This window comes from Trichomonas vaginalis, chromosome VI (genome assembly GCF_026262505.1).
Source record: "Trichomonas vaginalis G3 chromosome VI, whole genome shotgun sequence".
NCBI lineage: Eukaryota > Parabasalia > Trichomonadida > Trichomonadidae > Trichomonas > Trichomonas vaginalis.
In genome coordinates this window covers 10,468,075-10,491,260 of record NC_067208.1, presented here as the reverse complement: position 1 = coordinate 10,491,260, position 23,186 = coordinate 10,468,075, and the positions used below count along the sequence as shown (strand labels likewise).

The following is a 23,186-nucleotide window of genomic DNA, read 5'->3' as shown; positions in this document are numbered from 1 at the left end:
GAATACAAACTTCTGTTGAAAAAAGTGACATTAATGTGGAATGATTTATTAAACGAACAAATTCCCATAGATATTAATGTTTTTAATTCTCTTATTACAAAATTTAATACAACACAAGATTCAGAAGAACGCGAACGTCTCAATCAGCTCATTTTATCATTAAATGACCGTTCAGACACTTACAATATTACGATTCCCGTTATGGAATCAGATTTTCCTATTGTAACAAAGCTGAGTATATTAGTTATCTTTAAAAAGTTTGTGATAACAAATCTAAATAACATTTCTGCTGAAGAACAAACAAAATATAAAGATTTTTTTATGAATATTCTCTATTATTATTTAGAAAACAATAAATCACAAGTCCTCATTACCAAAATCGACGAGATTATTGTAGAATTCGCCAAAAAATACTATCCAGAACAATGGCCAAACTTTTTCTCAGATATTTACTCGCAAAATGATAAACCTCAGTTTTTCAAAAATGCAATCGACATGACTACAATGCTTTTATTAGAAGTAACTAACTACGACTCCACTACAATTCCAGCTTCAGATCAAATTCAGATCCAAGAGGGGTTTAAGAACGAATCAGATAAGGTTTTTGAAATGATCAGCAACGTGTTCGACAATAACTACCCAGAAGATATAATTTTATCCACTCTTTCGTTATACAAAACCTTATTTGAAATTTTTCCAACGACAGACTTGATACAAAACCAAATTTTCGAGCGTGTTTGCAACAATTATTTACTAAACCAGCAGTACACATTGAAAGTTTTACCTATTTTCAACTCATTTCAAGCGAGTAATATTTTAGATCAAGTTCCTATCATTCAGACTGCATTTAACCTCATGATTACGTCTCTACAGCCATGGTTTCCCGATGGAAACCTCGTAGATATCTCATATGAAGACTTAAATACAATAATTTTTTCTTTAACGAAATATATCAGTAATTTCTCATATGTTCTCGAATCAGATGATACCAGAGATGCCTACGTATTCGCCTTGACCTGCACTTTCTCTGTTTACCAACGATCAAATCAAGATTCAATCAGAATGTGCACAGAAATGTGGTATAACGTCACATTACGCATCTACCATGAAACCATTTTCCAGAACATGCCTTCTTTCGACTTCTACGTCGAAGCTTTCAAACAATTACGAAGATTTATGGTTTTTTCAATGGAAAGACCAAATGACGTCATAATCACTGTAGATGAGAATGGAGTACACGTTCGGTCTCAAATCCGCACCGAAAGCACCTCTTCCTACTATGTTTCCAAGGATTTAATGTCATTTTTGACAGGATTTGACAAAGAAGACACAATTTCTGTCATCAACGAATCCATTACATATATCAGCAGTTCCGAGCCATTTCTGTTTGGTCCATTTGAGTCTCTCTGCTACTGCATTGGTTCCTTGCGCGGTTCTTTCAGTGTCAAAGAGGAAAACGACCTGATTTCGAAGATTATTTCCTATCTTCTACAATTGATAGAGTCCAGACCGGAAGAAGAAGTGAAGGCGGCGACGGCGGCAGGATTAATGTACATCTGTTCGCAGTACACGCGATATCTGAAAGAATTTCCAGAAATTTTAATTTCTGTCATGAAAAAACTTGTTGAATTCACAGCATTAGGAAATGAAGCACTCCAAGACGCTTCTATAAAGGCAATGATCTCTATTGCTTCTGCTTGTTCTGAGATACTTTGCAAACCTTTTTCAAATGATTCATCTTTTTTGAATTTTGTCATCGAAAATTTTTCTTCAATTTTTGAAAATTTGACAAGTGACAATACAATTGAGATGTTTCACGTAATAGCGTTGATTGTTGTAGGCCTAAATGACGAGGAAGAACTCCAGAAGTACTTGGAAATGCTCATTTCTTCTCCTTTCCAAACTTTACAAAATCATTCTCAAAATTTGAATTTGGACGGTTTTGACAATGTCATTCAAAGTTTGATGTGTATTGATAAGATTGGCTATTTATTTGGCAGCACATTAATTCCTTTCCTTGAGAAGCTGATGCCGATATTAGTTAATTTATACCAAGTTTACTCCAAAATCGGAAATGATTCAATTTTGGAGTCAAATTGTCAAACACAAATCTCTGTCAATTCGAGGATATTGAAAAGCACGATTCTCAGTTTGATAGAGAAACCAACTAGGACATTACCTTTTCTAGAGAGGATTTGGAATTTGATACAACAACCTCTTTTCGAAGTTTTTGTTCCTGATTTCCATAATTCACAACAATATTGTAGACCATCTGTTTTATTGAATCTTCTTGCTGTTGTTTGTTTGAAATACAGAGAATTTATTGTTGATTATCTGCCGCAAATATTCGAACAAGTCTTTGAAGCTTACAGAGATATGATTGATTCTGATGATTACGAATTTACTTCGTTTAGAAAGGGAATGAACATTTTCCTTAAGAATTTGATAATGACAGGAATTATTTACACTGTTCCTCCAAATATTATTAATCTTTGTATTGAATATTTGCAGTATAATGCTCATGATATTGAACAAGAAGTTTCGGAATCTGCAATTAGAACATTGGCAGAAATTTACGCATCTGCAACAAATAAATTACCTCAAAATGAGGCCATGGAGTTCCAGAAATGTTATGTGAATGATCTCTGTTTGTTAGCATTTTCTTTGTTGACTGATTCATTACATAGATACGAATTCTTTGCTATTATGGACTTTTTGAGAGAAATCATTGCTTCAAACGCTTTTAAAGAGAATATTGTTGAAATTGTTAACTCTCTTTTGACTATATTTGAAAAACTTTCTCCGACAGATATTTACACAGAACTTGAAGGATTGAAATCATTCTCAAATCAGTTCATGATGTTTAACCAAGAACTCAATGATTTCCTGATTGCAGCAAAACAAGTCAGTCCAAGAGATCCAGCCCTTGTTAAAGTTCAGATGGAGACATTGAAGAAACAGAAACAAGAGGAAGAAAAACAAAATATGATTGAACAGGAAAAGGCTGAATTAGAGAAACAAGAGAAAAATGCAAAAGTTAATGATTTTGCAAATATGATTTCCAATTTCAAACTTCATTCATAATATTATTATTATATTTTATGTATATGTATATTTATGTTATTATTTGTTCATTTATTTCTAAAGGTTTATATATATATTCTGTTTTAACTGACAAATCTCATTAGAAGTGTATCAACTCTAACCATCATATCGAAGCAAAACTTGTTTCAACGATTAATGTTCATCCATATAAGTTCAATGATATTTTTATGGTCCCAAGTCACAGCTTGATGAAGAGGAGTATTTTGTTCCATATCTTTAGAATTGATGTCAATTTTAGAATTATTCAACAAGTACTCGCAAACGCCGACATTATCGTAAATTGCACAATAATGAAGAAGCGATGAATCATCCCAAGCTAGCCGAGTTAAATCAAGATCACCACTCTTTATGATATCAAGTGATTGTTGGAATGCTGCACACCATGGAATAATTGAATTCTTTTCTAAGTTGTACATGAGTAATAATGCTTTTAAGTTTTGCGAATTGATAATAAAATCATAATCAAAATCTTTCGGTTTAAAAAGTTCATGCTCGAAAACATAGTCAAGAAAAGCATTGTTATGAGATGAAACTATATATGTTAAACAGCCGCGATTTAATTTATGTGACTTCATGCATTCATTGATGATATCTGTATTACCACCGATAAAAGATAACTCCAAACAATCTTCTGAAATCTCATGATTTAAACTTGAATGTAAGAAGCTGAAAATATTCACCGCCCCGAAATATGCACAGGTTTCAAGAGGAGAAAAGAAAGGATAACTTGGAACATATAAGACAACTTTATCTAATGAGTTTTGAGTGATATATTCTTTGAATTTATCGATTTGGTCATACAAAATCATATACTGAACACTATCCTCGTCTGGAAAAGTATCAGAGTCTATTTCTACTTCATAAAGATCATTTACATAAGCATTGACATGAAGATTGTATGTGTCGACTTTGGCGAAGAGAGGAACGGCATTTGCTTCGGAGACTGGATTTGATGCTAAGATTTCATTGACAATAAATGTATAAAGATGAATCGATCGATAATTGTATTTAATTGCAGTAAATATACTCATAATAAGATCGGTGATATGAATTTTATACTTTGCAATTAAAATATTTTGAATGAGAACTAAAACTTCTTGCATTGCCTCGAATGACTTGATATGATAGAGCTTCTCATATGTATTTATAAAGTCTTCATACTGTTTTAAATACGTATCACCCATGGATATAGTAAAATTAAAAAAAAATAAAAATAAAACGGATTTCTGAAAAAAAATCATCAATCTGTTTCGAACTACTTGGTTGTGGAATATATTTAACCTTGATTTGCAAGTGAAAAATTGAATTGAAAAAAATTCACTCTATTAGCTTAATAGAATTGTTAATAGCTTTGAAAATGAAATCATTTTGGGAAAATTGTAAACTATACAAAATCCAAAGAAATTGTATCGTAATATTGATTATATATCAATTGTTTATCAAAAATATCTAAATTGTAATTTCCAAAATTTTACCAAAAGTGACAAGCAAAAAACACTTAGGGGAATTAAACATCATGACAAGACAGTGTTATTGTCATTTTAATGTTTTATTAGGGAAATAGTTTTTAATTAACTGTAACTAATAAAAAAACATAAGAAAGTTTGATCGCGATCATTCAATTAATTGAATAAAGATATAATTCTCACAAAATGTGTTTAGCTGTTTTATCAGCTGACCAGCTGAACAATTGCAAAAAATTCGAAGAGTTCACCGAACTCCTATGGCAAACTGACTATAGTATAATTCCAGACATTGTTGATATTACGAAAAAACTCATGGACGAAAATATAATCTGCAACGCGTTGATTGTGAACATAATTGATATGATATCATATAAAAATAGGAAAAATCTTAGATTTTATCATTCATTATTCAAAGAATTGGTAGATAAATTAATTGTAACAATACCATCGCACTATTACTTCTCATGTCAGCCACTACAAGCTGCGTTAATCAAAACTGAGTGTTACGATGGCGATACACCTGAAGAATACATCGATAAAAATCTAGACGAAATTTATCAAATTTATCCAAAACAAACAATTAACTACTGCTTATTCTGGGATGATGCTCAGACATTGGAATGCTTGGCACTATTACCGAAGTTTAAATTCAACGTACGATTGAGCAACGGTCTAAATTTATTGGACACAGCGGCGATGTTTGGATCTGAAAAATGTTTTGAGTATTTGCTTGCCAACAATGCAAAAGTTACTCAAAAGACACTGGAGAACGCTTTCTTCGGTAATAATTGCAGGATTCTGGAGATTTGTTGTGAATCGTTCAACATTACTCAGAAATGTCTTGATAATGCAATCAAATCACATCATAACGAATATGCATGCGAAATTATTGAAAAATTTGGATTTGATTTTTCATGGGATTCAACACTTTTCTTTTTCAACTTGAAAATGTTCTTTTACAAGTTAAATAATATCAACGATATCAATGTCTATGATTCTAATCATGATACCGCCTTAATTGTTGCAGCAAAAATTGGACTTGCATATATTGTTGAATTATTACTTAAAAACGGCGCAAACACAGAAGTTTATGATCATTTTAAAGAATATCCAATAATGCATGCTGTCGAAAACAATCATTTAAAGAGTTTCGGCTTAATTTTGCAAAATGGAGCTGATTTTGAAGCCAAAGACCATATTGGATGGACAACAATACTTTATTCTGCTTTACATAATAGGATTGATATCACAAACAAACTAATTGAGAAGAAAGCAATCAATTCTATCCAAGATAAGTATGGAAAGAACGCGTTATGCATTGCATCATATAATTGTTCAGTGGAAGTTGCTTCTGCACTTATAGATGCTGGTATAGATATGGATGTTGGTGATAAAAACAATTGGAATGGACTTTTTATTGCATCTGCAAATAATTCGCTCGAAATTGTTAAAATATTCATAGAAAGGGGCTGTAATATAGAAAGAAGAGATAAATGGGGTAATACGCCGTTTATGGTTGCTTGCGTTAAGAATAGCTTTGATGTTATAAAATATTTGAAAGAGAAAAATGCAGATATCAATGCAACAAGCAATTCTGGTAAAACAGCGCTTATGCTCGCAGCCGATAATAATTGTATTGAAGTTGTAAAGCTTTTACTTGATTTTGGTGCCAAAAAAGATATTAAAGACTGCAATGGATGAACTGCATTAGATTTTGCTCGTGATAACCATTTTATTGAGATTGAACAACTTTTATCAAGATCAAATTAAATTTTGTTATTATTTCCATGGATTTGTAATTTGTAAATGTTGGATGCGTTTATAACCTTTTTGTATATTTTTGATTTTCTTGAAGCATATAATTTCAATAAAAAAAATATAAATCTTTCAATGTTTATTACTAGGTGTATATCTCTTTAGAAAAGTCTAAACCCCTTCAATGTTACGCTCAAACAAAATTTAAATCACGATGAAATTTTAATTTTTTTTTATCATTTCGATCTCCCTTTGGAAAAAAAGTTGTGAATGCAGGTGTTATTATAATTTTTCGTTTTTTCCAATTTAACAACGTTGCTATAGTTTCATTCAATTTTTGGAAAAATGAAATCGTCAGAATTTATCTATTGAAAAATTCCAATCAATTATTATTTAATGTATGTACTTAGTAGAGTATTCCTTTTAAAAAATTTTAGAAAAATTTTGGCCCCTTTCAATTCATTCCGGCAGAATAATAATAAATTGTATTCCACTTACCCAGGATCCTGTCCCTTGGAAGAAGGGGGCATTGGAGAATGCGAAGGGCCACCTCATCGTTCATATGAACGGTGTTATTTCTCCAAGCAAGCGTGTTGCCTTTCGTTTTATCCACCTCATAGGTTTTGGCGAATTTGGTAGCGTTTATGAGGCTATCGCATTACACACTAATGAGCACTGTGCTATTAAGGTATCCACTAACAATACTTCCTCAAAAGACTCAGCATATCGTGAGAATTGCGTTTTAAAGTATATCAAGCGTGACAAGACAGCTCCAATTCAGTACGCATGTAAGTATGTCGACTACTTCGAATACAAAGATCACGTTTTCACTGTTACAGAAAAATTAAATTGCTCAGTCTTAAATATCATTGAACAGAGCGGATATCGTGGCATTTCACTTGCAAAGATTCAGAAGATCATCCGTGATGCCTCAATTTTCATTTCTTACTTACATAAAAACAAAATGTGCCATGGCGACTTGAAGCCAGAGAATATCATGCTCGGTTTCGATGGAAACTTCAAGGTTATCGACTTTGGCGGTTGCTTAATTTATGAGGAAGAGTTTGCAAATACATATTTCCAATCCCGTTATTACAGAGCACCAGAAGTTATGTTACGTCTTCCAGCAACCGTAAAGATTGATATCTGGTCATTGGGTTGCATCGCTGCTGAGCTTGCAATTGGTCTTCCAATCATTGCCGGCACTTCGGAGCTTCATTGCTTACAGTTAATGGAAACTCGTTGTGGGGAGATTCCAGCGTACATGAAGAGCGTCTCTCCACATTACAATGACTTCTTCGACAAGAATAGCGAACTTATTAACAAAAATACAATGGAGGATCCCTCCACATTACATCTTGAGAAGCTCTCAGGAATTATCATGACATACAGAGATAATCATGGCGATTCAGACGAAGATAAGTTGAAATTCATCAACTTTTTGGGTGGAATGTTATGCATGGATCCAAAGAAGAGATTTTCAATTGAGGATGTGTGTAACCATGAATTCCTTCACATGAAGTTCAACAATAGCGAAGATATCTAATTTCATATTATTGTATTTATGCTTTATGCATGAATGTATCTGATATCAATGATTTTTGCTGAGGTCATTGAATTAGTTGTTTTGGGACGTTTTTATTTGGTAATTTTGAGTTGTATTCATATTACCGAATTATTTCTTTTCACAGTTTGGAGATAACGAGTTTTCATTCGTTTTCATTTGTTATTTTGATCAGCAATATATTGTTTTTAAATATTATTTTATTTTTAAATTTTTATCTGATTTAATTATTTTGGACTATTCAATTATTTAAACATAGCATCTGATGGTGCGGTAATTGAAAAAAATGAAGTATTTAAGTAAAATATAATATGTTCAATTAGAAATGCATATCTTGGTCATTACGATAGGATTTAAAGTATTTATGCATTTGATTGGGTTCAATAATGGATATAGAATGGTGATTGAGGCAATGGTTTCTGACATTAAAGTTGTTCAATTACAATTCAATGAGTTTTATTTGAATTATTCATATCAACGAGTATTAAAATGATATGACTATATTATGTCATGGTATATCATCCGATATTGATTACTCAGAATCTAATCAATTTTTTCTTAGAGTTAATCATCTACTGTATAAGCTAAATCAAGCGATTTTTAAAATCATGAAAGGTCCGTAACTTCTCAAAAGCGATTTGAATTAAAATTACCCATCATCATGAAATTTACATTGTTAAAATTTTTGAAAGGAAAAAATTCTATTCAAAATAAAATTATTATAATTATATACTTTGATTAAAAATATAGATTTTTGAAATAAGAAAAAAAGCAAATGTCTAAAACAGGATTTTAAGTGAGTTTCTCTGTTGTATATATGATGTATTATATAAATACATGATTAAAATCAAATATTAAAAAATGCGCGTGGATATTCAAAATTTATACTTGCTTTCAAAAATTTGAAATCTAAAGAAAATTTATCGAAGAATTCATTGAAAAGCTTTTATGGTCAAACAAATAATAATCTCTCCTTTCTTGATGTAAAAAGCTTTAATAAGAGGGGATGATATCAGCTATTATCAATCGAAGGTATAATATTCATCGAATAACAAGCCGAAGAATGGAACCCGCTTTAATTTAATAAATATTATAAAAAAAGGCCATCATTCATTGCAAAACTTCTTGTAATCTTACTACATGAATACATTTATTAAGATAATGCCATAATCCAAATCATTATTTAATTTAATATAATATCTTGCGACAGCACGAAAATCAAGATGATCTTTCAGCATTTGGAAACAATCGGATTAATTTACAATCATTTATTTACAATATTTTATTTGATATTTTTCAGAGGGTGTCCAACCAAAATAACCTTAAAATGAATTTTACCTTTTTGAGTTTTTCTTCATATTCAGAGGAAGTAGAGAAAAGTTTAAACGGGAAATACATGTGAATGCATATCAGCATTATGCTCGAGCTGGATTTGTATATTTTTCTTTTCGTAATTTGAATAAATTCGAAAAATACTGATTTATAAAATTATAATAAGAATTATAATTTACATTAAATATCTGATAAAATAATAAAATAAAAATGATGATTTTTTGAATCAAAAAATTGAACGATGATTTTTTCAAATTATTATATTTATTGTAAATAACAACAACTGAAGGTGAGATATTGAATATTCATGATTGGGAATAAATGTTCAATTTTGAGATTGAGTTGAGATATCATATTAAAAATTGATTTAAAAGGTTAACATATAGCTTAATGATATGTAATATATACATATTATGAGATATGCATATTTAAAAGGGGTATGATCGTTGAAAATGGTATGATTCCTAATTTAATCGGTAGGAAAATATTATGAAATTAAATAATTAAAAGAATTTCAAATAACTTCTATGTGTGGTATTAAAAGTATCAATATATAGCAAATATAGTAATTAAGGTTTAAAGAAAACAGGGGACACAATTAAACATCTTATATTAATAATAAATTGAGAGCATGTCAATATCTCATAGTTCAATTGGTTTTCTGGTAAAAATGGATCGGTAAAGGTTGCAAGTTTGATTATGATCAGCGTTTTTTTAATTTTGAACGATAATAAGATTGTGAATAATAGATAATAGCAACTAAAACATAGTTCGAAAATTTACCTAAAATGATAGAGTATGGTAGGAAGTACATACCCAGGTATCTAAAATATCACCTAAAAGCGCTCTTAATTTATGCCAATTGGCATAATAAAGCTACAATTAGAATGCTGACATGATGAAGAATCATTATGAATCATAATTGGCCAGTATGATACAAGATTTAAGAAATCTTAGAGATTATCTGATTTCATGAAACCAGTGATTACTAAGTTTCAGACTTTGAAATTTTAACATGTTGATATAGGTACATAGGATTTATGATTCCAGTCATTTATTTAAAAAATTAGGAATAAGAATTAATATGATGTGAGTAACATTGGTAATAAATGCTTAATTACTAATATATTATTTCTTGGTAGAAATTAAATGTTTTGGTGGTATTTATAGAAGTTAAGCTGAGAATCAAAAATGCAAAATTTAATTTATTTTCGTGTATCTATATGGGTACACTAAGTTATTGATGTATATATGAAAGAATCATGAAAATGAATTGTGAATCTCAATATTACCCTATATTTCCAACTCTTGGAAAATTTTCATGACCCCGTACCCAGGGTCCTAAAATGGGTATTTTCCTCACACAGACACCGTGGTTTTTTGAGCCGGGAAATAAATAGCGCAGACAGTTTCTACATATAGAGACATGCTTATACTTAGAGTTTGACGGGAATCTAAAGTGATTTTTTTCTGCATCGCGAAATCTAATGCAATCTCAAAATCATGAAGAAACTGCGAATCGGAGCGCAATTTTTTAATATGTTAATATATAAAGGTACCCCTACTACTGCAAATGCTTCAAATGAAAATCTAAGAAATCAGAATTATTGATCACATTAGTATAGTATTGGTCAAACCAAAAAAAAAAAACAAAAAAATAGCCTATAGATATTCATATTATCTACTTTTCATTGAATTACATAAGATTTAATAATCTCATAAATATTCTTTTTAATTTTCCGAATTCCGTGTGCATTTAGATTGCCTATACCTGTATATAATAATTCTAGAATGGTTTGGTTAGATATTAAGTTTTTTAGATTAATATTTTAACATTTTGATAAAACAAGCATTTGTTCCATTTTAGAATCGCCATTGAACTCTAGTTTGACTAACATGATGTTGTATGATCAAATAAATTCTAACTTCATGAGATAAATTTTGAAATTAGAAAATGCGATATCTGACTCAAATATTTATCTGAACACATTTAACATTCAATGATAAACTAAAGTACTATACAGCAGATTCGATTTGGCTTATATTTTATATAATCAACAAATAATCCTATAAAATTGTGCTATTCACGTTGCTCAAAGATGTATTGAACATTCCCTACTTGTGTATTGATAAAATTAGATATAGATTCTAATGTAAATCGATATTTTGAAAATTCATATATATTTTGTCTTGGTTTGGCATTTGATCGTGTTGAAACCGGAATTGCAATATATATCATCTAAATATATAACTATCAAAATATGAGCTATAGATTTTTAAATTATTCTCCTGAATATGAGTGACTAACATAATTATATTGAATTGAGTAGTAAGAATCATAAATATTAGAATCTGACGATAATTTATTATAACTTTATATAGGAACAAGATTATAAATGATGATGAAAATAAAGATTAAATTTAAATCTGAAAATTTGAAAACATTAAGTGTATATGATAGCATTACAAAATTAAATTTTATGTGGAAGAGGAAATAGAGGAATTAGAAGTATTATGAGAAAATAATAAGATATAAAAACAAGATTCTATTAAATGAGTTAATTTATAGAAAGGAATAACAGTGTGAATGTAGTAAATGAATGTTTTCATGATGTATTATTGAAATCTTAAGTTTTGTTAAGAAGATAATAAGGGAATCAAATTTTGTATTAGGAAGTTTGACCGACAAGAGTGTATTGTGCACTCTTGTCGGTCTGCATGTCTCATTCCGGGAGACATTGTCACTGCATGTCTCCCGGAATGAGACAATCTTCCGCATTCATAACTTGAATGCGGAAGTTTGACCGACAAGAGTGTATACACTCTTGTCGATCTAAATGTATCTTACAATCAAAGACACTTTCATACAATCTTTTCGAAGTTAAAAAAAAAATTAATTATTTCTTTCTTTTGTTTATTAAATCGCCTTACTCACGTACTAATCTCTTTTAGAGACTCTATCGAGCTATCCCCACATATAAACCTGTGACAATAATACATATTTACTCTCTTCATATTCTGATCTCATGACACATTATCGCAAAAACTATAATTATACAACACATCTCATAAAGTCTCATTTTAGCCCTATCTAAGCGTTCAAAACCTATTTTCCACACGTAATCTGATTCTTCTGGCTCCGCTGATTCGATTTCTGCTGTCAGATCGTGAAAATATGCATCACATAAAGAGATAAACACAACTCAAAATTATTGCTTTTTTTTCAAATTGTCTATTCATCCATCTTTACATATTTATTATCTCCTCCGTTTCCCCTCACAAATTCTTTTAATTTTCTGAATAATACGTATAATAAAATGAATATCTCAAAAACTAAAACACAAAATTAATGTTGGAAAATGACTAGATATAATCTGAACTTTTGAATTCATACATTTTTGGAAAAAATTGAATTTTCAAAAAAAGAGCTTATTTAGGTATGAACCTGAAGAGAAATTTTAAGGAAAATATTAAGTTGTGCAATTTGCATTTATCACTTTATGTGATGCATATTTTCACGATCTGACAGCAGAAACCGAATCAGCGGAGCCAGAAGAATCAGATTACGTGTGGAAAATAGGTTTTGAACGCTTAGATAGGGCTAAAATGAGACTTTATGAGATGTGTTGTATAATTATAGTTTTTGCGATAATGTGTCATGAGATCAGAATATGAAGAGAGTAAATATGTATTATTGTCACAGGTTTATATGTGGGGATAGCTCGATAGAGTCTCTAAAAGAGATTAGTACGTGAGTAAGGCGATTTAATAAACAAAAGAAAGAAATAATTAATTTTTTTTTTAACTTCGAAAAGATTGTATGAAAGTGTCTTTGATTGTAAGATACATTTAGATCGACAAGAGTGCACAATACACTCTTGTCGGTCAAAGTTTTGCAATCACACTCTGATTGCAAAATATTATGCCATTCCGGGAGACATGCATTGGCAATGTCTCCCAGAATGACACATTGCGACCGACAAGAGTGCATAACACACTCTTGTCGGTCAAAGTTTTGCAATCACACTCTGATTGCAAAATATTATGCCATTCCGGGAGACATGCATTGGCAATGTCTCCCAGAATGACACATTGCGACCGACAAGAGTGCATAACACACTCTTGTCGGTCAAAGTTTTGCAATCACACTCTGATTGCAAAATATTATGCCATTCTGGGAGACATGCATTGGCAATGTCTCCCAGAATGACAAATTTTGAACTACTTATTTGCATAAAATACTATTTTCTTTCAAATTTCTGAACTTCATTTTTTTAATATAATAATATTGTATTAACCATTATATTTAAAAAAAAAAAAAGGTAGTGGGGCTTCCAGGCACTTCGTGCCCTCTAGCCCTGAAGATGTTTAGTATAAATGAAGTTTTTATTCGGAGGGCTTCCCGAAGATGTTTAGTATAAATGAAGTTTTTATTCGGAAAATTGTTAGTCTTCTGGGTCGAAAACATTATATAATGTGTCACTTTTCACAAATTATATATGTTTTCATGTTTTGTCACTTTTCTGTCACTTTTCAGGAAAAAACATTTTTATTATTATATATAAATGAATTTTACAAAACCACCGTTACCGTTCTTTGGAAATAAGAGTAAATGTAAAGATATTATATTGAGAGAACTTAAGAAACTACCGAATGGTCTAACATTTGTAGATTTGTTCGGTGGAAGTTTCTATATATCCCATTTATGTCATACCGTATTTCCTGACTCAAAGATTATATGCAATGACTTCGACAACTATATGGACCGTCTCAAACATATACCAGACACAAACAATATATTGAAAGAGTTAAAAGAAAAGATACCTATAGGTAAGATGGAACGTATACCATTAGATAAGAAAAATATTGTGAGAGAGGTTTTGAAAAAAGCAGAATATATAGACTGGGATAGTATATCTGCTAGACTATTATATAGTGGTTCTATAAGAGTTCATGACATTGAAACACTTATGTCAAAAGTTTTATATCTTAACTATACAAATGTTTTCAAAGAGGACATAGAAAAATATATTGAGGGTATAGAGTTTGTGAGATGTCGTTGGACAGAGTTGTATGAAAAATATAAAGACAAGGAAAATATTTTCTTTATAGTGGACCCGCCGTTCTATAACACATGGGATTTTCAATACCAAGTAGACTGGACTTTGAGAGACTCTTTAGAAACTTTAGACGTTATACATAACCATCCATGCTTTTACTTTACATCCGATAAAAGTGGTTTGGAAACCGTTATGAGATGGTTAGAAGATATAAACGACTATGAGTTTAGATATGACAAGATAGAATATGAGAGAGGTCCTATAAACCGGAGAAAGTGTCATAACAAAGAAATTTTATTAGTAAGTAAATGTGGTTTGAAATAGGACTACTTGTTTTAGGTTTTTTCCATTGTGTCATTTATTTCTTTGACGTGGCAGAAAGATATAGAGAATATGAAGATGAACCAATGCCTGCAAATGTTCAGCATATGTACTCGTAAGAGATATTTTTATCTAATATTAAATGGACGCACAGAACTTAGCGAATGCACAGCAACCTGGACAACCAAACCCAGAGAATATTCCAAATGAAGTTAGAATACAAACTGCAATGGCAAACTATGGTCAAGTGCCAACAGATGTACAAATGCAAACTGCCATGTCAAATGACGCTGCGTTAGGTTTGCCACCATGGTATGCAAATATGAGATGTAAAGAGTTTTATACAAACCCTGAAGTGGGATATAAACAACTTTATGCAGATGACGCGAACACAGGAGTTGACCCAGAATATGTTTTCTACCAGAGGAGAAACAGAATGTATGAGCTCCAGTTAAAGAATGCTATGGAACTCAACAGGAAACGCAAAAGACTAGGCGGACATTAGATTTTTACATATAGTAAAATGGGTTTCTTCAGTAAGATAGGAAACTTCTTTCGAAATGTTGGAAGAGGTATATGGAATGGAATAAAAACCGTAGGAAGAGGAATTTGGAACGGAGTCAAAAATATTGGTAAAAGAGTAGGTCAGTTTGTTGGTATTATACCTAAAGACCCTGAACCAGAAGAACAAGCTCCTGTTATACAACAGCCTGAACCTGCACCACAGTCAAGTTGGCAACCAAATCCAACACCTCAACCGTATTAAAAAATTATATTTTTACCGTTCGATAGTAGTTGTATATGAAACTAAGTTCTAAGTAAAACGCATGGTATAATGGAATTATTCTTTTTCTTCCATCTGTAGTAAACCATACTTGAAAGTCTGAAATACTTCCACTTGGTGGTTCGTATAACTTTGTAGGTTTTTCGTAAAAGTCATTTGCCAAGCATAAGAAAGAGTTTTGGGCGCCAGAAAATGAAGCATGAACGATAATAGCATCTTGGTCGAAAACATTTTCATATGTTCCATTAGGGTTTTCGACTTCATAAAAGTCCGGGTGTACTGGATATTCTGCAGGCTGATTTAACATCCTCATAAATCTATACCATGCCAAGTTGTTATATTTTGTAGAAATATAAACGTTTTCTCCAAGGTCTTCTATTCTATTGATTTTAACAGTTGCATTTTTCCTGTCATAAATAATATCGAGATGGTACTCTCCCTCGTCAATGTTATACTGGTTTGCATATTCGATATAGATATCGTTTATTTTTTCTTGAAAAGCTTGAAGAGTTGTTTCTAAGTTTACAAGCAAATTCACTTGTAAAAGTTTTCCCTGTTCAAATTTCTCATACATACGTTTTTCTTTGTTATAGTATCGAACTTCAAAACCGACCGTAAATGGGAAACCATGTATGGCTTCTGAAATGAACTTCATTCTACGAAAGCCAATAGCTTTTGTGACAGATGGGTCTCTTAGCCATCTTAACGGGTAGTCAAAACGATAGCTTTCATGCTTTACGGTCTCTGTCTCAAACTTTTGACCGACATTAGTAAAAAGTTCATCTAATGGTTTAGTTGTAGCAACTCTAGAATTTTCTTTTTCTATTGAAAGCATATTTTATCTAGAATAAAAATGTCAAATGAAACAGCGTCTATGAGAGAAATACAACACAACCGACAACTCATTATACAAGCTCTAAATAAGAACACAACAAACTTTTCAAACTATTCTAAGATATCTGAGTCATTGAAAGAAGGAAACTTAAAACTGACATTAAACCCAATGACAGATGAGTTTCTATTTCAAGACAATAAGAACCATACTGTCTGTATAAATCCAACAAAAGGAACTTTAAACGAGAAACCTATAATGAACTTCTTTTGAAAGCAGATGTTGACAACAAAGCTGACAAAGAATATGTAGACGATGCAATAGCAAAAGAAGAAGAAAGAGCTAACAATGCTTATGCAACAAAAGAACATACTCATCCTGAACTAGCAGACAAAAACATATGTTGACAATAAAATGTCAAGTGAAGTGACAAGAGCTGAAAACGAATATTCTAAAAAGACTCATACACATTCTATATCTGAAATAACAGACTTAAACGTTAGCCTTGAAAAGAAAGCAGATAAGGAATATGTGGCTAGTAAGTTAGAGAAGAAAGCGGATAAGGAATATGTGGATGAAAAAGATAACGAAATTATAGAAAGGGTTGACTGGTACCATGAATGGACATCGAAGATTTTAAAAACTAAAGCCGATACAGGATGGGTTTCAGGATGTTTAGACCTTAAAGCAGATAAAACTTATGTTAACGATGAGTTAGAGAAGAAAGCAAATAAGACTCATACACATACAAGTTTTACAACTTTTACAGCAGACGACATAATATTGAACTTTGACCTTGGTTCAAGTGCACCTTTAGAGAATCCAAGTACAAGCGTAAAAGATACACTAAACAATTTAGATAACAGTTGCAGGAACATTGAAAGTCATGCCAGAAACTTTGAAGCATATGAACTACCAGAAATGTTAGATAAGAAGGCTGACAAAACAGAGCTTCAAACATTAAAGACTGAAATACTTCAAACATTATATCCTGCAGGCTCTATTTATACGTCAATGAACTCTACCAGACCAGAAGTAGTACTTGGTTTTGGAACTTGGACTCAAATAGTCGACAGGTTTTTGTATTGTGCAAACTCTTCAAAGGAAACAGGTGGAAGTAAAACGATTTCAGGTGAAAATTTACCTGCACACAGTCACTACATAGATTTAAGTACATCTCAAGCAGGTTGGCATAAGCATAAATTTTGGGATTGGTCAGCAATGACAAAAGGTAAAGGATATGATGTTAAAGACAACGTTCAGTTTGCTATAAATTGTTTCTGGGGTAACACTCAGGGAGATGGAAACCATACACATCGCGTTTCGGGATATACGCAAACAACGGGACAAAGTAAAGAATACATGCCACCTTACATGACAGTTTACGCATGGTATAGAAATGCTTAGTCGTCATTTTCAACTTCTTTAGCATATTCGTCAGGAGTTGTCTTATATTGTTAGGAACTGTCTTTGAAAGTATACCACCTTGAACTTTGACAAGTTTGAAACGAGGTCTGACAATAGTAGTTTTATCTTCTGCTTGCAGTGTGTACATTTTGCCATGTTTGCCTAAAACTTCATAATATTCTCTTGTATACTTTCTTCTATTTTTACGAACACGAACGTGAGTACCTGTCGGGTTCCCATTGTTGTCATAGTCAATAGTATTTTCATATGGGTCGCGTTTAGGTATTTCTATTTTTACTTTGTCACCTTTCTGAAGTTTGAAGCCCGGCATTCTTTCTTGTTTGTCTCTTTTGACTAAATTATTAAATATATAGTCTTTCTCTAAGTCAGGGTTGTTTTTCATTTCTTCGGGGGAGTGGTTTCCCAAACCTTTTTGTTTACGGCTATTGTAAATATTTAAAACTTGTCTCATCTTTGCCATGGAGAAGTGTCTATACTTGTCGTCATATGACATTTCATTTGCTTCACCACCTTGTGGTTGGTTTAAGTCTCTTAACATTTTTATACAACCGTCAATGACACCAAGAGCAGAATGGTTTTGGTCGACAATGAAATATTGGTTTACATTTTTTGAACGCAGATAGTTTTTTACATCATCTGATTTGAAAGAACTTTCACAGTCAGATGTCAGTTTTGTTGGATGGTATTTGTCAACGAATATTGTCAAAGCAGTTTTCACATCTAAAATATTTTTGGACCATAATGGTATGGCTTCACAGTATCTTGTGTTTTGACCGACAAATATTAGCCAGTATGGTGGTCCATCTGTTCTAACTCTCGGAATGTTTTCCAAGATATCCATAAACCAAGCATTTGGTGTTGAACTAAAGATTTTTATCATGAGTGCTTTCTTTGTTGCCTTAGAAACATAGGGGTCCTTGTTTGAATTCGTCATTTTTTAACCCATAAGAAATGGGTTTATTTGGCGCATTAGCAGGAGTCGCATCTAGATTTTTACCCGCAGTGGGAACAATAGCCAGAGGTGTATTTGGAGTTGGAAGGAAGATTTTGAGTACATTAGGTATACTTAAAGAGAAAGCACAACCTATTATACAAACTGTACAGAAAGGTTGGGATGTAGCACGAGATGCAACAAATCTTATTCCAAATCCTGAAACAAGAGGAAAAGTTCAAGGATGGATGGACAATGTAGGAAGACAAGCAGGAAACTATTATAACAAAGCAAATGACTACTATAACCAAGCAGGACACTATATGGACCAAGGTGAAAGATTCTTTAACAGAGGATATAACCATGCACAACAGTGGGTAAACAATAACCAACCGCAACCACCTCAAACTTGGGGAATGTAAATTTTTTTACTGAGATGAAATGAACAATACAGCATTGAGACAAATGGGTTCAAGATGGATTTGTCGGCTTCCAGCAGTTACACAACGTGTTTGTCAAGTTCTTCCTATACCTCAGGAAGTTTTAGACCGACTTAAAAAACAACAACAACCAGTTGAAAACAAACCGAACTAAAAATTTTTACTGAGATGAAATGACCGAAGAAGTTGAAACGGTAGATTTGACACCACAAACAAAAAGTTCAGAACCATTGTCAAAACCTGTCAAAGAACTTACAGATGAAGAGAAAAATTCAATAATAGAAAGTGCCAGGTCTGGAAATACAAACCCTAACTACAAAGTCACTTTTCATAAAAATGGAACGGCTAGTATCTCAAAAAAGAAACAGACTCTCACAAATAAAATATTGAAGTCTGAAGGAGCTTTCGAGACAACAGATGGAAAAGTTTACTTCACTGACCAACAGTTCATTATAGAACATCTCATTGACTTAGAGTCGAAATATTCTAAACTTTACAACAAACACAAAAAGTTGAAAGGAAACAAAAACAAATGGCATATGATATTTATGAAGATGTTGACGACACAACTGTTCCTGCAAGTGAAGTAAAGTCAGAGAAACCGAAAAGTGACGAAAAACCGATAGAAGAAGAAAAACCAAAAACTGAAGATAAACCAAAACCAAAGTTTAGTTTCCAAACTAAACCAAGTCAACCTTCATTAGCTGGTATGGGTTGGCGTCAAAGACTTATGGCAGCAGGCGGTTATGTAAAGTAAAGAAAAAATATTTTTTTATTTTTATAAAAAATGCCCCCATATAGAATGGATAGAAAATCTGCTAGAATAAAAGCAGAGTTGCAAAGATATGGTTGGAGAGTTTCGAAGAATTTTAAATATAGGAAGGGAAGACCCATAAAAGTCTATGACAAATTGTCTGGTCTTCGCTACGAAATGGATTTGGAAACAGCACGTGCAAATTATCCAAACAGACTAGAGAGGTTAGAAGAAGAACGTCTTATGAACATGCCTTTCGATGTTAGTGAACCTCAAGTTGAAGGACACGACGGCTTTGCCAGATTCTACTGGAAACATGACGAACAATTGCATCCTTTGAGAAGGAAAAAAGGTAGTGCAGAGGATGGTCATGCTCCCATGGAAAGAACAAGATATGCATATGAAAAGTACCGTGAAGTTAAGTCAAATTACTTCTGGTCGAACCTTTACAGTAAACTTTGACGAAGGAAAGAACAAAGAAGGCTTCATGGGTGTACTTGCTGCCATACAAGACGGAAATAAGAAAGGACACAATCTCAGATTGACCATAACGGATTTGGATGGTCACATTTACTATGCAAATGGCAATGAACAACAGCTGCAAAACTTCTTGACGCTTTCAAGACTACAAAGAGAGAACAAATGGTTGACTCCGACTCAGACATTTTGAATGCAATTGAAGGAATTGCAAGTGTCAAGTTCGAATGGTACCAACCTAACCCTCAAGCAGTCAGACAACATGCTGGATACTTTCCGTTCATAAATAAGTCTGACATTGACTTGACAAGGTATGGAATTTACAATTCAATTGAAACAATTGTCAATGAACCTTGTATTCTTACATGTCTCAGGAACTCTGGTCTTGTTTCAGAAGAGAAGATGAAGTATCTTGAGTCATGTGTGAAGACAAGGTACATTCTCAGAGGTCAATTGGCAAAAATTGCACCGTTGGCAAATGTCAATATCCGAGTCAACATACCTACAGCTAAAGGTTCTTCACATGACGACTATGTTGTTGACAAAGACTTACCATGGTTGAAGATTGTAATTGTCCACAACCACTTCATGTTGAACGAAAGTCTTACAAACCCATTGTTCGGAAAAGGCAAGTGCAACATTGTCAGAGCTGTAAACATTCTTTTCGAGAAAGGTTTGTTGGAACCAATTCCAGATGACAAGCTGACAGAAACTTTTGTACCAAAAGACGAAACAAACTTTTCACTGTTAGCAAGACCAAAAGTTGTTCCAGACAAAGTTCTAGTACAAAAGAAGTACACAATTCCACAAGGAGTTGGATTGTTCGGATACCAACCTGAACCAGAAGAACTTCCAATGAGGTTGCAAGAACTTCAAGATGCTACTATAAACAAACTTCCATTGAGACATCCAATTGACATCAAATTGTATTGGAGAGCATCTGAGTTAGGTCAGAAGGTTTTATATGAAACAGGTTGCTTCGACGATGTTTATGAGATAACAGGAGAAGTTTCTCAGAAGATAAGAGACTCACTTGAATTTCCACAAACTGGACCAATTGGTTGCGACAAGTTCGACTCAAACGAAAAGATATACTATGTCGACCTTAACGCTGCGTACATGAGGTTTGTCCAATATATTCCGACTGGAATTCCAAACGAAGATGGTGAGTTCCCGGGAAGGAACTATACAGTTGGAAAAGTCATACAACAACTGTATGATATTAGGAAAGCTTCAAACCCCAAACTTGCAATGACACTCAAATTGCTTATGAATTTGACATGGGGATATTCCATTAAGAAACCTCAAGAGATGAAGAGTAAACATTATGAGAAGGTCGACAACTTTGTTGAAAGGTTTTCTCCTTTTGTTTTGAAGTACGAATTCACTCAAGGTCAAAATGGCTTAGTAACCACATTAAAACCTATTGTCGAACATTGGTCTTACCCTCAGTTCGCAAAAGCAGTCCTTGACAACTACAACAAATTCTTCTCCGAAGTCAAATCGAAAGTCAAGGTTTACTATGAGAACATTGACGCACTCATGACGAACGAAGAAGGGTACAACAAACTCATTGAAATGGGCATGGTCGGTGAGAAGATGGGTCAATTCAAATTGGACAAAATTTTCACCGAAGTTCATGTCCTCTCCAAGCGTAAGTATTGGGGCATACTTGAAGACGGCACAGAAATAAAACATTGCATGAAATAAAAATTTATTTTTTAAAAAGTGACATTTTTTATTTTATTTGAAATGTACGCTGAGTTTGTTGGAGAAGACCGTTGGGAAACTTGTTTGTTAGATGAGAAATATGAAATGGCATACCATTTTAAAACAATATATTTTTACATATATTAAATGCTTCAGGTTGAAAAACAAAGAACAAAAGTAGCAGATACAAAACCGTTAGACTATATCTATACAAATGCTGGTAGGACTATTTCAGATGAAGAAATTTCATCCCGAGCATACAGGTTTGACTATCCAATTCGTTGGCTTCAAAGTCCTTCAGATGCAAAGGCAATAGGATTTAGAAGAGTTTTGTTTTCAAATAGAACTAACGCATTTATGTTCGCAGTATATTTTCATGGGCAGTATAAAGGTTCTGATGGTCTAATAGACAAATTCGACGAAATGAGAATCTTTACAGTTCGTTCAGACGAAAGTCTTGAGAAAACTCTAAATGACTTTCAAACTCAAATGAACAAATATTATTGGGAATTTCAAGAAAAATACGACTCTTTACTAAATGGAACATACTATCTGAAACTAGAATATGACAAGATGAACTCCACCGTTTCATTTCAAAAGATTGAAATTAACCCTCCAAGAGATACAGAGTTTTTATTTTGGAAAGTAGACAAACGTTCTTGGGCACAATTTCTTCGGTTACTAAACCAGAACGAACCATTACCACCAGATGGTCCATTTAAATTTATACTTCCACCAGCAGATTTGACAGTTTATAGAAACGTGTTTGACCCTCAAAATGTTATGTGTCATGCAAGTTTCAGTTCAAGCAACAATAGTTTTCTATGTATTGGTAAGGACTTTTATGACTTTGCTTCTAAATTCTACGAACCACCTAGTAACAGTTTCTCTGACTTTCAAGTTTGGTTCACAACAAATGGTGTGCAACATATTATTCCATTGTACTATGACTTTTATCTCGAATTGTCTTTCATATATAACTACGGAAAAGTGCTGAAAAAGTGAGTTTATGTTAGCATGTTAGATCTCACCTCTTTTCTCACCTCTTTTTTCACCCGTTGAATTTTCATGAATTTCCTTAAGATAGAAAAAAATAAAGTTTAGGGTAGATGGTTAGATCTAACACGTTTTCTAACCACTTTTCTAACATCATAGAAAACTCATGAAAACAATTTATTTTTGACATAAAGACGCAAAGCGGTGGGACATAGCCCAAAAAATAAAGTT

The 23,186-nt window shown here is 32.5% G+C and overlaps 11 protein-coding genes and 1 pseudogene across 12 annotated transcripts, besides 1 other annotated feature; 9 read left to right on the top strand and 3 right to left on the bottom strand.

The window, feature by feature from the left end:
* Nucleotides 1-33: 33 nt before the first annotated feature.
* TVAGG3_0839890 (exportin 1/5 family) lies at nucleotides 34-3,084 on the top strand (the record flags this gene model as incomplete). Its single annotated transcript, XM_001327282.1, has 1 exon — nucleotides 34-3,084. One exon carries the CDS (start codon nucleotides 34-36, stop codon nucleotides 3,082-3,084), a length of 3,051 nt encoding a protein of 1,016 aa, XP_001327317.1.
* A 146-nt stretch (nucleotides 3,085-3,230) lies between these two features.
* On the bottom strand, nucleotides 3,231-4,289 carry TVAGG3_0839880 (spectrin binding; the record flags this gene model as incomplete). Its single annotated transcript, XM_001327283.1, has 1 exon — nucleotides 3,231-4,289. The coding sequence occupies one exon, from the start codon at nucleotides 4,287-4,289 to the stop codon at nucleotides 3,231-3,233; it is 1,059 nt and encodes a 352-aa protein (XP_001327318.1).
* Nucleotides 4,290-4,643: 354 nt separating this feature from the next.
* On the top strand, nucleotides 4,644-6,459 carry TVAGG3_0839870 (protein ubiquitination; the record flags this gene model as incomplete). Its single annotated transcript, XM_001297613.1, has 1 exon — nucleotides 4,758-6,272. The coding sequence occupies one exon, from the start codon at nucleotides 4,758-4,760 to the stop codon at nucleotides 6,270-6,272; it is 1,515 nt and encodes a 504-aa protein (XP_001297614.1).
* A 7,071-nt stretch (nucleotides 6,460-13,530) lies between these two features.
* Nucleotides 13,531-23,186: part of a mobile genetic element that runs on past the window's edge.
* TVAGG3_0839860 (phage tail repeat-like family) lies at nucleotides 13,788-14,291 on the top strand (the record flags this gene model as incomplete). Its single annotated transcript, XM_051248812.1, has 1 exon — nucleotides 13,788-14,291. A coding segment is annotated over one exon (504 nt), but the record flags the coding sequence as incomplete, so codon positions are not given.
* Nucleotides 14,746-15,108, top strand: TVAGG3_0839850 (uncharacterized protein; the record flags this gene model as incomplete). The annotated part of the gene is made up of 1 exon (XM_051248811.1): nucleotides 14,746-15,108. One exon carries the CDS (start codon nucleotides 14,746-14,748, stop codon nucleotides 15,106-15,108), a length of 363 nt encoding a protein of 120 aa, XP_051084286.1.
* TVAGG3_0839840 (serine threonine-protein phosphatase family) lies at nucleotides 15,127-15,369 on the top strand (the record flags this gene model as incomplete). Its single annotated transcript, XM_051248810.1, has 1 exon — nucleotides 15,127-15,369. One exon carries the CDS (start codon nucleotides 15,127-15,129, stop codon nucleotides 15,367-15,369), a length of 243 nt encoding a protein of 80 aa, XP_051084285.1.
* TVAGG3_0839830 (uncharacterized protein) lies at nucleotides 15,374-15,961 on the bottom strand (the record flags this gene model as incomplete). The annotated part of the gene is made up of 1 exon (XM_051248809.1): nucleotides 15,374-15,961. One exon carries the CDS (start codon nucleotides 15,959-15,961, stop codon nucleotides 15,374-15,376), a length of 588 nt encoding a protein of 195 aa, XP_051084284.1.
* On the top strand, nucleotides 16,391-17,626 carry TVAGG3_0839820 (annotated as a pseudogene). Its single transcript has one exon. A coding segment is annotated over exon 1 (1,236 nt).
* Nucleotides 17,641-18,488, bottom strand: TVAGG3_0839810 (uncharacterized protein; the record flags this gene model as incomplete). Its single annotated transcript, XM_051248808.1, has 1 exon — nucleotides 17,641-18,488. A coding segment is annotated over one exon (848 nt), but the record flags the coding sequence as incomplete, so codon positions are not given.
* TVAGG3_0839800 (uncharacterized protein) lies at nucleotides 18,599-19,000 on the top strand (the record flags this gene model as incomplete). The annotated part of the gene is made up of 1 exon (XM_051248807.1): nucleotides 18,599-19,000. The coding sequence occupies one exon, from the start codon at nucleotides 18,599-18,601 to the stop codon at nucleotides 18,998-19,000; it is 402 nt and encodes a 133-aa protein (XP_051084282.1).
* On the top strand, nucleotides 21,369-21,959 carry TVAGG3_0839790 (DNA/RNA polymerases family; the record flags this gene model as incomplete). Its single annotated transcript, XM_051248806.1, has 1 exon — nucleotides 21,369-21,959. One exon carries the CDS (start codon nucleotides 21,369-21,371, stop codon nucleotides 21,957-21,959), a length of 591 nt encoding a protein of 196 aa, XP_051084281.1.
* Nucleotides 22,107-22,964, top strand: TVAGG3_0839780 (uncharacterized protein; the record flags this gene model as incomplete). The annotated part of the gene is made up of 1 exon (XM_051248805.1): nucleotides 22,107-22,964. One exon carries the CDS (start codon nucleotides 22,107-22,109, stop codon nucleotides 22,962-22,964), a length of 858 nt encoding a protein of 285 aa, XP_051084280.1.